This window comes from Melanostigma gelatinosum (assembly GCF_949748355.1).
Source record: "Melanostigma gelatinosum genome assembly, chromosome: 23".
In the NCBI taxonomy this organism is placed as follows: domain Eukaryota; kingdom Metazoa; phylum Chordata; class Actinopteri; order Perciformes; family Zoarcidae; genus Melanostigma; species Melanostigma gelatinosum.
The window spans coordinates 15,131,566-15,146,503 of NC_136656.1; the positions used below are offsets into that span (position 1 = coordinate 15,131,566).

Consider the following 14,938-nt stretch of genomic DNA (forward strand, 5'->3'; position numbering starts at 1 on the left):
CATAGTAAACGTTTTGATGGGGTTACTCATGTTCCCTGTGGATCCCTATTCTATATGAAAACATATTACAAGTTCAAGATAAGGTGATGATTTATCTGTTTAGGTTTGCATAGTGTGGCCGTATGATAATAAGTAACACACAAACGATATACAAATGCCCTAGCCATGTTGAGAGCCACTCGTGGCACTAGATATGCTCAGAATTTCGCATTTAGCGACTTTAATGTAGAATTGTTGTTTTTTGCATAGGAACGTGACTTTTACTGTAAAATAAAAAAGAATAAAAAGCTGCTGAACTACATCAACCACACATTAGAGAACGGCTGTCCAGCCTCACCTCCAACTAAACCCTGGAGGAAGAGCTTTCCAAGCTGCTCGTGAACGCACCGTGACTCGTGTCGCTCCCATGGTGGCTGCTGGGCGCTGCAGACAGCTGAGGACGTCCACATGGACCTGCCTCCTCCTCAGAGAGACAGCCAGTGTGTGTCTTCCCTCCTCAGCGTGAAGGAGCGCCGTGGGACGGGATGGAGGTTTTATGCTACAGCTCTGAATGTTTGCAACATGCAGGGGGCTGTGAGACTCTAACAGCAGCTGTTCAGGACGTGTATCTGGTTTCCACTTGGATTCATAGAGTTGTCGCCTCTGGTTTTTCCCCACAAACCGCGGAGCTGTCAGTGGACTGTGTGGTTGGAGAGGAGGACTGAACACGATGCGAACCCGGTTTGTCCCCCCTGAACGTGTGCAACACGTTACCGCCCGCACACACCGTCCCACTGAGCGACAGTAACCGCGCCTGGAGGTCTGGATCTGGCTGAATCATGTTCATCTTGTGGGTCCCGGTTAGTTTATTCCTCAGCTTCATCGTTTCTCAGACGTGGAGCGTTCAGATGTCGTGGGACAACTGGGACGCTGAGGTGCGCAACCGAGGGAACGAGTTTGATAAACCGAGCTCTCAGCCGCACATCGTGTTCATCCTGGTGGATGATCAAGGCTTCCGGGATGTCGGGTACCACGGATCCGAGATCAAAACCCCGACCCTGGACCGGCTGGCAGCAGAGGGAGTCAAACTGGAGAATTATTATGTGCAGCCGCTCTGCAGCCCGTCCAGGAGCCAGCTCATGACCGGCAGGTATAGCGCACTAGTTCACATTACTGGTCCTGTAACGGCCCGTCTTTATGGAGTTTACTGAATAAAATAACTGATAAATGGAGTCCAGGCAGTCTGCCATGGATCTGTCAGCGGGTCAGCTGAAAGAGTACATCACCCATGTGAGGGCCATTTCCATGAAGTTTTGTGTGATAATCAGAATTGAATTATATATTCAAATATCTCACTTTAAGTTACAGTAGCTGAGACAGTTGTGACCTGGTTTGATCAGATCTCTGCTGATGTCACTAAAATGTGACTGGTGCATGCAACCGCATGGTTCAGGGTAACCATTAAATCTTCATACTCATTTTTTAAAACTTTCACCTTTATAACGAAATGAACATAAGTCGACCTCAGTGTCAGGTCATCAGCTGGGTGCGTTTCAGTATTTTAGTTTTTTAGATAAAATACATTGCAATAATGAAATAATGCCTCACACAATCTCATAAAGAATGAATGGATGGAAAATGGATGGATGTTTCCTGAGTGTTTTGTCTCATTGCATCCAGTGTTTTTAATCCAGTCTGTCTGCAGTGAAAGGGAAAGTCATGGTTCATTACAACCTGGATTTATGGCTCAGACGACCACTTCTATTGGCTGTGATGACGTTGTACCATCACAGCAGGGTTAGCAGTCAGCACTGCTGTCTCCACTTGTCTTAACTTCTCCCAAATTGTAAAGTCAGAAGTGACATTGCAATGTGCTGCTCATGATTGCTTTGCACAAACTATGGAACATACATGTGATCGGTTAATCACTCGCATGCTGAGCTGATCAATGTATTTACTGCTGACACGGGCCGCATGTGAGGTCTCACACTTTGAAAACCTCTCCTCCACATGAAGTTAGTAAGTCGACCTTGAGTTAATATTTTTTTCAAACTTAAACGGATTTAAGTGTTTCCAAATGGAGGAGCAGAAGCGTCGCCTTGGCAACCACTAGGTGATTTTAGCGGGGCAGCAGGAAGCTGTAAAGAGATATTAGAGGGTGACCTGATTAACGTATACAGCTTTGTAGCTTGCTTACAGTCTGTTTCACATCAGCAGTTTCCCTCTTTGTACATGCAGCTCCGCAGGGCTTCTCCTCCTCTGCCTCCACCAGCTGTTCCAAAAAAGATGGCTGCTTGCTGGGCACCGCGTCTTTCTGGCAGGTGTCCGAGAAACGAATGAGCAAAGTGCAGCCACCTCCTCTCCCCTGCTCTCTTCTGTAAGCAGCTGCACTTTCTGAGTGGAGCAAAAGACAGTCCGGCTGTGGATGCTATTATGCTCCAGGCTTGTATTTCTGAACGGATGATGGCAGAGCAGTGTGTGGTTGAGTTTGATTGAAAACACTGAAACATCAGCTGTCTGTTAGCTGCACACTTACTAAAGCTCTGAGAAGAGAGTTACTCAAAGTCTCTCTGGCACACTTGCGTAGACTTGTCTAGGCAAATATGAGACTGAGTACAGGATTGGATCCAAAACATGAGCGCTTCATGATTAAGCTTTCACAGGCTGCTTGAACAGGTTACCAGATTTTATTATGACTTTCTCTCTTTTTTTATTCTTCTTCTGTTCTAAGGTATTTGCTCTGGACCGTTCCCTCTGTGTTCTTCCCAACTGTCAGATAAATGGACAGATGCCATTATAAATGAGTGAAAACGCTCAAGGGTCTGCACAGTCAGAATAAACATTGTGTGACCAAATAATACAACCCACACATTATGACTTGTGCTGTATTACATGAAAACTACTGTTCCAACATGGGGAGACCTGGGAAAACCACAGGATCGTGGCTATATCGTGTTGGTCGATCCCTAGTGGTGACTGTTGGTTTATATTTATAAACCAACAGTCACCACTAGGGATCGACCAACATGTTTTATTCAGGGCCGACGCTGATGCAGCGGGCCTTGGTGTTGGTTGATGGTAAGGGTGCTTTCACACCTGTAGTTGGGTTAATTTGGTCGAGATCGGGAAACAATTATACATTGTTGTATTTTAGTTCTGGGCCAGTTCCTTGTCACGCTGACTGAGTGTGATATATGAAGTGAACATGAAGTTATACAGACAGGTGTATTTTTGTGGGTTTACTGTCACACACTTTCAAATAGAGAACAGCTTTTGATCTTTTAATCAGGGAATATACCCGCGCTGTCATGCTTATAGACATAGCTTTAGATACAGATCAATGAGATCGCTACCTGAATGGATCTCACAATCAGCAGATGAATTTAGTAGCAGTTTAGCATTTGAAATCATGCTAAAGTCACATATCTGCTATCATACACTACAAACGAACCACACCTGAGTCCGTTTGGAGGCGGATGGAGACCCATATTTTCAGGCAGTCTCTGTTCAGTTCTTTGGTCTGCACCAGGGTTCGATTGACAGCTTTCAAACCACCCCAAACTCATCATATTAACCAGGCTAAAATATGAGTTTGTGAAGAGACAAGAAGCTACATTTAAAGAAAAGTCCCCCAAAAAAAGGTAAAACATTTCGGGAGCAGAATATGTTTATTTTCTTATTTCCCATCTTCTTAATTATCTTGTGATCCCCTTAGATTTATCACGCTAGATTAGAACTGCTGGTTTGGTGTCTAACCATGTTTATTTTACGTTGTGTTAGGACCTGTTTCGCTTTGGAACAAAGTCATTTAAATGCTGTTGAACCCCCAGTTAAGTATAACCTTAAACCATACAAACAATAGGGTCTATGTTACAAGGGGCTAGAGTTTCTTTGGGAACTGGCAGATTAATAGAAGCAGTTGTATACAGCTGCTGTTGGAAGCGTAGCAAAGCACTTTAACCTTACAATAACAGGAGCTTGATTTCAACGTAGTCTGCCCCTGGGACAGAAAAAATCAACCTGTCTGGTTTACTTTAAGCTGCACTGATGAGATTAGAGGCTTAAAATCAGAGCTCTCTTTCTAATCCAGAGTTGTGCTCTTCAACCCCATCATGCGCCCACTGATCTTTACTGATCAAGAGAATGGATTGCCGGAGTCAAGGGTAGAGGTTTCTCCTACGGGCAGCCTCTAAAATTGAAAAATGTGAAGTATTTTTGGGGAATGTACCGTACTTTTCGGACTATAAGCCGCTACTTTTTACCCCACGCTTTGAGGCGTCGGTTTATAGTCCGGTGCGATTTATATACGGATTTTTCCGTAGCTTTTCTCCGCCACAACAACCGCAACTTCCGGTTCCGGTCTAACACAACATTTACTAGCTCCCGACACAGAACAGTTGCTACCAGCAACCCCTCTGCTACCAGCTGTTACTGACAGGGTCGCTACAATATGGATGAAGTACCTTTGACCTACCTCTCACTAGGACTGTTAACAAAAAAGGTTGAACGGCAAGATGCTTTTAACAGTACATGTCCGACTCGCTAGCTTCTAAGCTAATTGTAACATTACGGCCAATGGGGAAATGCTAACCGCGATTAGCATTAGCGAATATATAATATATCTTTGTACATCTTTTCATGCAGACATACTTGCATTACAAACTACGGTCTCTCACGGCTACCAAACGAAAAACAATGAGGCAATAACTGTTGTTGCTCATAGCTCTGAATAGCTGTTGTGCTAGCAGCAACTGGCCAAGCCAGTTAGCCGTAAATGCTATTCAGAGCTATGAGCAGAGAAGATCAGCTTTTTCTCAAGTCTGCCAGTGGATCCTAACAGCCCGGAACAGTGTGAAAGAATCCACCTTCACCAACGGGTTCTGAAAGGCTGGGATACTATGAGATTAATGCTGCGTTCACACCGGTCGTGTTGATTTTTTGACGCACTGCAAAAAAGCGTCCAACGCACTGCACAATCGCGTCCAACGCGTCCTGGAAGCCTCCATCTGGCCGCCATTTATTTCATCTGTCAACCGTGAAAGGAATAAGGACAATTGCTGCTTTGTACGTGTTGTGGAAGTCCCTCAAACATCGGAATGCCAAACGCCGTCATGTCTGGTTCATAATATTGTTCAGAGGAGCTCCGTGGATTGTATCGAGCTGTATTCACTGTCTAGCAAGCCACCGGTCGCTGTTTACTACAGCTGTAGGAACACTAAATAAACTGATTTGGCTGTGATTCAACGGCAATAAACCGACAAAAAGGGACTCCGAAATAACTACGTAATGATGCCAATTTGTACTTGTCTTCTCCGACAAAAAGGGACTCCGAAATAACTACGTAATGATGCCGCCGATTTGTAGGTTACTGGTCTTCTCAATGGAGCTCTGATGGATCGGTGCTAGGCTATGCTAACATCGTAGCAGCTCCACCAGCACTCAATAACGTCACGTAGACGTAAATACGGCAGCGTCTATTCATTGTTTGTACCGTATGGTTTACACACACACACATGTATACACATAGTTTGGTCCGGTCTCTGTTGATATGAGGTATCGTAGAGCTCTGGGTGAACACAGACGGCTACAGGATTTATTTCCTGATTCAACAACGGCAGAAAGCCAGTGATGACAGGGGGAGCAACTCAACGCTGATAGGCTATCGCGCCACAGCGTCACGCGATTATGTCGCTGAAGTTGAAAAATTTCAACTCGCGCGTTGGCGATTTTGCGGCGTCCAACGCGTCCACCGCGTCCACCGCACTGCAATAACGCGTCCAACGCGCCGCGCCATCGCAAAATCGCGGCGCGCCAGTCTCATCGCGTCTGTGCATAGACTTTGTATGTAATCTCGACACGCGTCAAAAAATCAACGCGACCGGTGTGAACACGGCATAAGGGGACAGCGCAATGAGGAGGACAACACAAGCTCAAGGGCGGATTTGCCCCGGTTCATGATGTGGTGTGTTCAAGGACCCAAATGAAAACTTGTTCTACAAAACTTGTTCAAGAGTTTTTTTGTGTGCGTGTTTTTGAGTGAGAGAAATAAATGTTTTGTAGAACAAGTTTTGTAGAATTGTAAAAAAAAAAAAAAAAAACGAGGCTGCATATATATATATATATGCATGAAACTAAATTCAATTTCATTGTCAGTCAGCTCCATCAATGGGCTACCGTCCATCAACATCAACAAAGATGAAGAATGCGCTCTGGGGTCCCGGGCCAATAAAGAGTAGACCTCAAGCAAGGATGGTGGCTTGATTCCAAAAATCTCTTTTGTCATCCTGTGTTCTTATATTATAGCCCGTTGGATTTGAATCTGACCTAAACCACAGGGAGAATGGGGTCGTTTATTTGCTCAAAACAGCTCTTTTTCACTCTGCTCAACTCTGTCTCCTACTTTATCACACTTCCCATTTGTCCACACTTATCTCAACCTCGTCTTAGCCTCTCGCTCACCCTTTTCTAGTTTAAGTGATCTGTCACTCTTTCACTTCCCTTCCTTACCCCACACCAGTTTGTCCTAGAACTCCTTGGTCGTGTTGCTCAAATATGACCCAAGCAAATGAATGTTTGGGGTGACAAATTAGCAATATTTCTGAAGAAGTTTGGCTTTGTATCTGTGATAAAGGAAGTCCTGAAAAGAAAGAACCCTCATTACCTGCAAGAGTCTTTAATATAGAGACGATAAGGCCAAGGCAGAAGCAAAACTGAAGGGAAATATTTAGAGATGGCAAAAAGGTAAACGAGTTTGCTGAAAGGAAGAGCTAAGTAAGACAAACTGCTCTGGGGCTGACTTTGATTAAATGCAGAGCACCGAGTTGAGGCTGCTTATTTGAACCATATGTGAGGAGGGCGTGGAGCAGGAATGCAAGAGAAGGCCCCAGCCTGGGCAGCAGGTCTGCTTGGGAACCTCCACAACCTCAGAGGCCTGAGTGGTGGCCAATGCACTTGTCTTGTGGGCCTTGAGCGATTGCTGGCATTCGGTGATTTGAATTTAATGGCATGTGTGATTTGTGGGCCATGTGGCTCAGTGCATGTGTAAATAAACCACAGAGACATTGTGAGTACAGCAGCATTTAACTCTTATGCTGCGTTCACACCAAATGTGTCGCGAATTCATCGCGCCGCATATTCGCGTCCATCGCGCCGCCGGTCAAAACACCGGGGACCAAGTGTTCATTTGCGCGAATCGCACTGGACGCGCCGGAGAGGGGGCGGGGCATATCGCCCTGAAAGCCGTTCAACTGTCCGCCATTAACCATGGAAAAAAGAACCTCTATTTCTGCTTCGTACATGTTGTGGAAGTCACAGATATCCCGGGAAACTAAACGCCGTCATGTCTGTGTTCATATTGTCCAGAGGAGCTCCATGGATTTTATCGAGCTGTATTCACTGTGTCTAGCAAGCCACACAAGTCGCTGTTTACTACAGCTGTATGAACACAAAATAAACTGATTTGGCTGTGATTTAACGGCAATAAACCGACAAAAAGGGACTCCGAAATAACTACGTAATGATGCTGATTTGTACTTGTCTTCTCAATGGAGCTCGGACGGATCGGTGCTAGGCTATGCTAACATTGTAGCAGCTCCACCAACAGTCAGAATAACGTCATGTAGACGTAAATACGGCAGCATCTATTCATTGTTTGTACCATATGGTTTACACACACATATTTATGCACATAGTTTGGTCCGGTCTCTGTTGATATGAGGTATCGTAGAGCTCTGGGTGAACACAGACGGCTACAGTATTTATTTCCTGATTCAACAACGGCAGGACGTCACTGATAACAGGGGGAGCAACTCAACGCTGATAGGCTATTGCGCTGGGGCGATTTGCCGTTTGACGCGGATTCGCGTCCATCGCACTGCAAATTTGCGTCCATCGCGCCGTGCCATCGCAAATTCGCGTCCATCGCGCCGTGCCATCGCAAATTCGCGCCGAGCCAGAGTCATAGCATCTGTGAGACTTTGTATGTAATCTACTCCTGCGAATAATTCGTGACGCGTTTGGTGTGAACGCAGCATCAAGCTTTTGACTACACTCTTTAGTGTGATGGGGAATGGAGTCGCTGAACTACAACAAATATTTGCCTACCTGTACGTGGCTTGAATCCATGCTGGATAAAGGATGCAGAGATGACGTGGCTTCCTATTCATGCCCTGCTTTGTTTTAAAAGAACCCATAAATCAGTCACAATCGACAAGTGCAAGGACTATTGGGCAGGACAGAGGATCCGCAGAGGGCAGTAGTTACTGCAGTCATTATTTTAAATACTAAAGACCTAGAACTGTCCTTCAGGTGCCCCAAAACCTGCAAAGTCAAGACCTAGTTCCCCTGTGAACCCCATCGTATGTCAAAGAGAAACAACACAGGGATACTTTGAAAGTCTTTGCGCTCCACCTTATACCATTCTTGGTCAAGATCTCAAGCTGGTTTGACTGATTTGTGGAGAAATCCCAGGCTGGTCCTAGCATGACATTCTCATTACATGGCTGTAACCTTTTGGTATGTGAACACCAGCAAACCTGCAGGAGCTGCAAAAGCAGGGGTTGGGGCTCGTAAGGGGTCAAATCTTAAACATGCACACACACACATTCATGTCTTAATGTATTTGCACATGTATGTGCAAATATTGCCAATAAAGCTGATTTTGATTCTGATTCTGATGTGGTTATTTTCACTTTCTGGGTTGTGTCATCCGTTCTTTTCTGCAAGGCCTATTTTCTTTGTACCATTGCTTGACAATTGGAAATACAATGATGGAAGGGCAGAAGTGGAAAAATAATCTTTGTATAAAGCGAGTGAATAGTCAACAAGATAAGCTTTTTTAAAGTCTTTTTTTCTAAGAAACACATTTCCATACCAGACTTGGTTGATTTCTTGTTGTGGTGCTCGTTGTCTTACCCACAAACGCATGTTGCCTTCACTTCCTCCCTTCATTCCCAAGCCTTTCTTTGTTCATTGCATTGAAATCTCGTTGCCTAATGAAAGACCAACAATGCCTACTCTATCCCCCATTTTGTGTGTCTGTAGTTGGGTTTCAAAGCTCCCCCTGCTCCCCCTCCATTGAGAAGACAGTGACAAGAAATCATCGCCATATGAAACGAAGACTCTCTCTTGGCTCCCACCAGGGCCATTGTGGTCTTATGTTGAATTCACCAACCTGACCTCAATGACAAGGCAATGAATAGAGGTATAAAATTCGGAATTGGGCCGTATTATTATTATCCTGAGTAGTTGATTATTTTAGAGGTCCTGGGAACCAGTTTTGAAATCTGTGGGAATTATTGTTGCCAAGTTGTAAACATTTGTTTCCTTTATATAAACCTTTATATGTCTAGCCCTATTTTTAGGCCTCTGCTCGAAAATTGCACACCCATACTCAAGAGTCCACAGCTCTAACTACAAGGTCTATTTGAATAATTGTGATGGTCTGATACAGGTAACACTTTTGAGATGTGTTGAATTGTGTAAATATTGTGTATATGTTACTGGTTAATAACTGATACACTTATGGCACAGCTCAAATTGAAAAAGTTCCAGGTTCGCCTGAAAAAAGCACTTGTATTGAACTTTAAAAAAAAAAATAATGCCTGCCTTGGCCTAAAATTATGCCACAGACATAGAACAACATGTTTTACATCGATTGAGTGAAGCAGGCCAGCATAAATGGTCTGATTCAAGCTAAATTTAGATTTTCGGAACTAGCAGTTGCATTGCTGTATTATAATTTTATAGACTATATAACTAAATATTAACTATATATTCACTTTTATTATCGCCAAGAGTGTTCAATAATCCTAATAATGCAGTTTGACACCATTTGGAATAATTTTGAGCAGTTATGAGTGTCATATCTGTCAATCATAAAAATATATGAATAATAATGTGTGTGTGTGACTCTATAATGGCCTGTGATTGGTCGATTTACTCACGAAACACCTTTTTCGATGTGGGAAAGTCCAACGGGAGCCATGCGGGGGTGTTTGATCGTATCCAGGTCTGTTTACTGACTAAAATCGGAAAATGCTGGGCGAACCCCCCTCCCTACATGGATTGGTCCACCTCACAGATTCGCCTGCCATTTTGTCATTCATTCTACCAGCGGATTGATATCAGTCACAGCCATGAGACACACCATTGAGGAAGTAGCTGCGCCAAAATCGTCTGGATTCAATCCGTTTTTCATCTCCAAAATCATCGAAATGTGAGTTTTTTTACCCAATTTATTTTCTCGTGACTAGTGGCTGATGTTGGCATAAATACCCATAACTTTTAAATGGTTTGAAAGAGTGATTTCGAAAACGCTACGCGAAGTGGGGTCGAACGACGGCCCTCTGGATCTGATCATCCGCCAAAATCGCTCCGCGCTTTCTCATCAGAGACCAAAACAAAGAGTATAGTACTACAGTTATTTCCCCAGAAAAGCGTGGTTTTGTGGTAAAACTTGTAGTATTCTTCGAGATATGATCTTAGTTCATGTATAATTGTGTTTTGCAGTGTGTAAAATGGCTCCCGTGGTTGTTTCGCCCAGAATATCTTTGTTAGACAGGTATTTGTTTTTATTCTTTTTTTATTTATTTTTTTTAGCAAAAGTGAATTAAGTATGATTGTGGCTTTTCAAAACTCCCACAGTCTATCAATTGATCACATGTGCACAACCATTGGCAGTGATAGCTCAGTCATCATCGTCATCAAATGTCTGAAAGGTTGGTACCTACATCATATGGAGTGTAGTTTGCTGAGTGCTCAACGATGACATGATATACATGACAAGAACGGAGACAAAAGGACAATCTCAAGTCATGAAAAGCAGATGGAAAAATTGACACAAGAAATGCACCTTTCACTAGTGTATTAGACAGACTGCCTCTTCCATTGTTCTCAATGTAAGCATGACGGCCTCAAATGTTGTGGTGGCTCTAGGGGGAAAGTCAAAGACTCATTAGTAATTAGGATTCATCCTCTGGGCACCATGAATGTCAATCCATCCAATAGTAGGAGATACATTGCCAGCCATAGAACTAAGGACATAATTCATGACAATATCCTGGCTTTACTGTCACCATCTAAACTGGCTGAAAACAAATCATACACTTAGTATCAACTTAAATTAATTTAATACTAGATTCTATCTCTCATTTCATTTCTGATTTTTCCTTCACCAACCTACACTTGGCTTGCTGTAGAAAACTGTGTAGATGCTTAACTTTAGTATGTGTGAGATTCTCACATTTCCATAATACCTTTTTTGTGTGGGGGAATTAAACATATACACGTCTGGCCCCAGATGTTGATTTGTTTTGATAGTCACGGTTTGTATGAGTACACATGCAGACCAACACTAAGGGTGCTCAGATCAATCCAATGCGGCCAATATTCTGTCTAAATAGTTTGATTGATGGTCTTTATATAGGCCGATCAGATGAGGCAAAAACGAGAAGACAATTTCTCTATGCATTGCTAAATTGGTTTGACCGGAGTTGTGAGTTGTGTCTCTAAAGACCCTTTTCCACAGTCAATTTACAGCGAGACTGTTGCGCCGTTGATCTGTCTCGCTGTTCATATAAATGGTACGAACACGGAGTGGTAGGCCAGACCCAGCTATCGGTGATCGGCCCCACAATTCTCTATTGGAACAACCTTAACCAATACCACCGTCCTACTGCTGTAGTAAGTGTGTAGATATTCACATACACACACATTAGTGTGCTCAATTATCCTAATGACGTTGAACAGAAATTTCACCATCCTCCTGACAAATTAGTGTTGTCAACTGCTTAAGGTGAACTACTCTGGAGAAAAACCAATTAAGGCCGTCCGTGTTCCAGACATTCATTGAAAAACATGCCGATTTCATCGTTTAGATGGTGACACCAAGTCTGCAGTGAAAAAAGTGTGAATAGCTGCATTTGTATTGCTGATGATGTACGTTTACATGGTATTATGTTATTACAGATCTCCCTCCATCATGCCAAAGTTAAGCAAGCTTCATCAAACTAAAACAGAGGCTCAAACTGTAAGCTTGAAGAAATACAAGCTGTTGGCCTAGCCGGCTGTGCTCCATGCAGGGTAGTGTGTATGTGTTTGCAGTTGCAGTCTGTGCTATTGTGTGGATATGTGTAGAGTGCATTGTTTTGTTGAATAGGATTTGAGCTGTAAATCATGTGTTTATTGCTATGTTTGGAACGTTGCACATACCATACAGTGGTGTAACCATTGAGGGACTTTTGAATTCTCAAGGGGCATGAAGGTTTGCTAGGCAGTGATTCTTAACCATGGGGCCGCGGCCCATGATAGGGCCGCGGCCCATGATAGGGCCGCGGCCCATGATAGGGCCGCGGCCCATGATAGGGCCGCGGCCCATGATTGGGCGGCTTTTGGTTGAGGAAGGAAGGAAGATTGAGGAAGGCTTTTGGGGTGTAATCAGATGTAACGTCATGGCTGACTAAATCCTCGTGGCTTGGTGCTTCATTCTGTTAATGCAAATCAATTGATTGTTGAATAGCTAGTAAATACAGTCCTTTTTCAGTTTTAAGTGCATAATTGTTTCAAACAAAGAATTTTCTAAATATAATTAGAAAATAATTTCAGACTTAACCTATAGATGGCCAGTTTTCATCAGCCCAGAAATTGTATATTTCTACAACTGTTAATGTCTCTGACCGGCTGATATGTGTTTATATTTTGTAGGTATCAGATCCACACAGGCCTTCAGCACTCCATCATTCGAGCTACTCAGCCCAACTGCCTGCCCCTGGAAAATGTCACCCTGCCCCAGAAGCTCAAGCAAGCGGGATACTCCACCCACATGGTGGGCAAGTGGCACCTGGGCTTCTACAAGCGTGGCTGCCTGCCCACCCAGCGCGGCTTCGACACTTTCTTCGGCTCCCTGCTAGGAAGCGGGGACTACTACAGTCACTATAAATGTGAAGGACCCGGTATGTGTGGCTATGACTTATATGAAGGGGAAGAGGCAGCTTGGGAACAAGACCGCGGCTTGTACTCGACCATGATGTTTACTCGAAAGGCTATCAGCATCCTTTCCAATCACAACCCTCGCAGACAACCCTTGTTTCTCTACTTAGCCTATCAGGCGGTTCATTCACCGCTGCAGGTTCCTGCCCGCTACCTCGAGCGCTACAAGGGCATTCCAAACTTGCATCGTCGGAAATATGCTGCCATGGTGTCCTGTCTGGACGAAGCTATCCACAACCTCACGTTAGCGCTAAAACGCTACGGTTATTATGACAACACAGTTATAGTGTACTCCTCAGATAATGGAGGCCAGCCATTAGCAGGTGGAAGCAACTGGCCCTTGAGGGGGAGTAAAGCCACCTACTGGGAAGGGGGGATTCGGGCGGTGGGCTTTGTTCACAGTCCCCTGTTGGTAAACAAAGGGACGAAATGTCGATCGTTGATCCACATCACTGATTGGTTCCCTACCCTGGTGACCCTGGGGGAAGGGACTTTAGACGAAGACCTAAATCTGGATGGGTACGATGTCTGGGAGGCTATCAGTGAAGGCCGCCCATCTCCTCGCCAGGATATTCTTCACAACATTGACCCAATCTACATCAAAGCCAAGAATGGTTCGTGGAAGGCTGGGTATGGCTTATGGAACACTGCCATCCGGGCTGCGCTCCGGGTCGGCCACTGGAAGCTCCTGACGGGTGTTCCCGGCTACAGCGACTGGGTGCCCCCGCAGACCTTCTCCAAGCAGCGGCTAACCAACCGCTGGCATAATGAGCGTGTCCATTGGGACCGGGGTAAGTCCATCTGGCTGTTCAATATCACAGCCGACCCTTATGAGAGAGTGGACTTGTCCCAGCGCTACCCTCACATAGTGAAGAAGATGCTCATACGGCTAGCGCAGTACAACAAGACTGCAGTGCCGGTGCGTTACCCGGCTAAAGACCTGCGCTCCAACCCTCAGTACAATGGGGGCGTGTGGGGACCCTGGTACAAAGACACCAGGGAGGAGCAAGAGGAGGATGAGATTTACAATAACTTGTTCACCAACCATCTTGGAAAAAGAAGGTGGAAAAAGAAATCAAAGAACAGCAAGCTGAAAAGGAAGGTTGAATAGTAGCCTACCCAATTTGTGAAAGACTTTTCTCAGGGATTGACACTTCCTGTTTCAGGATTGTCCTCTAAGACGTTCTAACTCCAGTTAGTTTTAACTTGACTCCACTATATACTGTATGAAAAACAATGGACCTTTTGAAATGCCTCAAGAGAGAAAAAGAAAAAGATCCTCTCATTCAAACACTGTTGTCATGCCCAGACACAACTAAGACCTCATGTTAATGTTAGGGGTATTTGACGAATGATACTTTTTCTAGATTGTGTTGCATGCTTGAACTGTTGTCACCTTTGGATTGTTCTGTAGATTCATGTTTCACTTGGAGTAGAAAATAAATCTCCCTTGACAGTTTCCATACATTTTGGTGACAGAGAAATAAAATGAGGCATAGTTCTTCTATGTCGTTGATTACAATGAAGCAGTATCGTGGAAACGGATGTAGGATTTATGTGATGTGAGTTGATGTACGCTGGTTTTATAAGCACAGTCTGTCTAAACTTTAGAATAATAGATTTTGTTCCTTCTTTTAGATGATGTCTGGTCTGGCACCAGGTCAACCCGAATGTAAGACAAGCTAACAAAATAAAAGCCCCAGACACAAAGATCTCTGTTTCCAGCAATCTTTCAAGCCCAGTCTGGTTTACATTTTATCAGAGCCAGATTTCATGTATTCTGATGACAATAAGTACTCCTGTAACTGGAAAGTTGAACATCTCTTTCATATTTAAAAGCTGACACGTGGCCACGAAGTACATTTATTCGTGGAAAATACAGGAAAGTGGCATATGACTAGTGTCATGGTGCACTCTACAAGAAGTTGTGATCAAGGAAAAAGGAGAAAAATAACTATTTACATGGCTTGAA

General features: G+C 44.1%; 1 protein-coding gene across 1 annotated transcript; it reads left to right on the forward strand.

Annotated features, from left to right (window-relative positions):
• The first annotated feature begins 512 nt into the window (after window positions 1-512).
• Window positions 513-14,676, forward strand: arsj (arylsulfatase family, member J). Its single transcript, XM_079295747.1, has 2 exons — window positions 513-1,129; window positions 12,682-14,676. The coding sequence occupies exons 1-2, from the start codon at window positions 819-821 to the stop codon at window positions 14,075-14,077; spliced, it is 1,707 nt and encodes a 568-aa protein (XP_079151873.1). The 5' UTR covers window positions 513-818; the 3' UTR covers window positions 14,078-14,676.
• The last annotated feature ends 262 nt before the right edge of the window (window positions 14,677-14,938 follow it).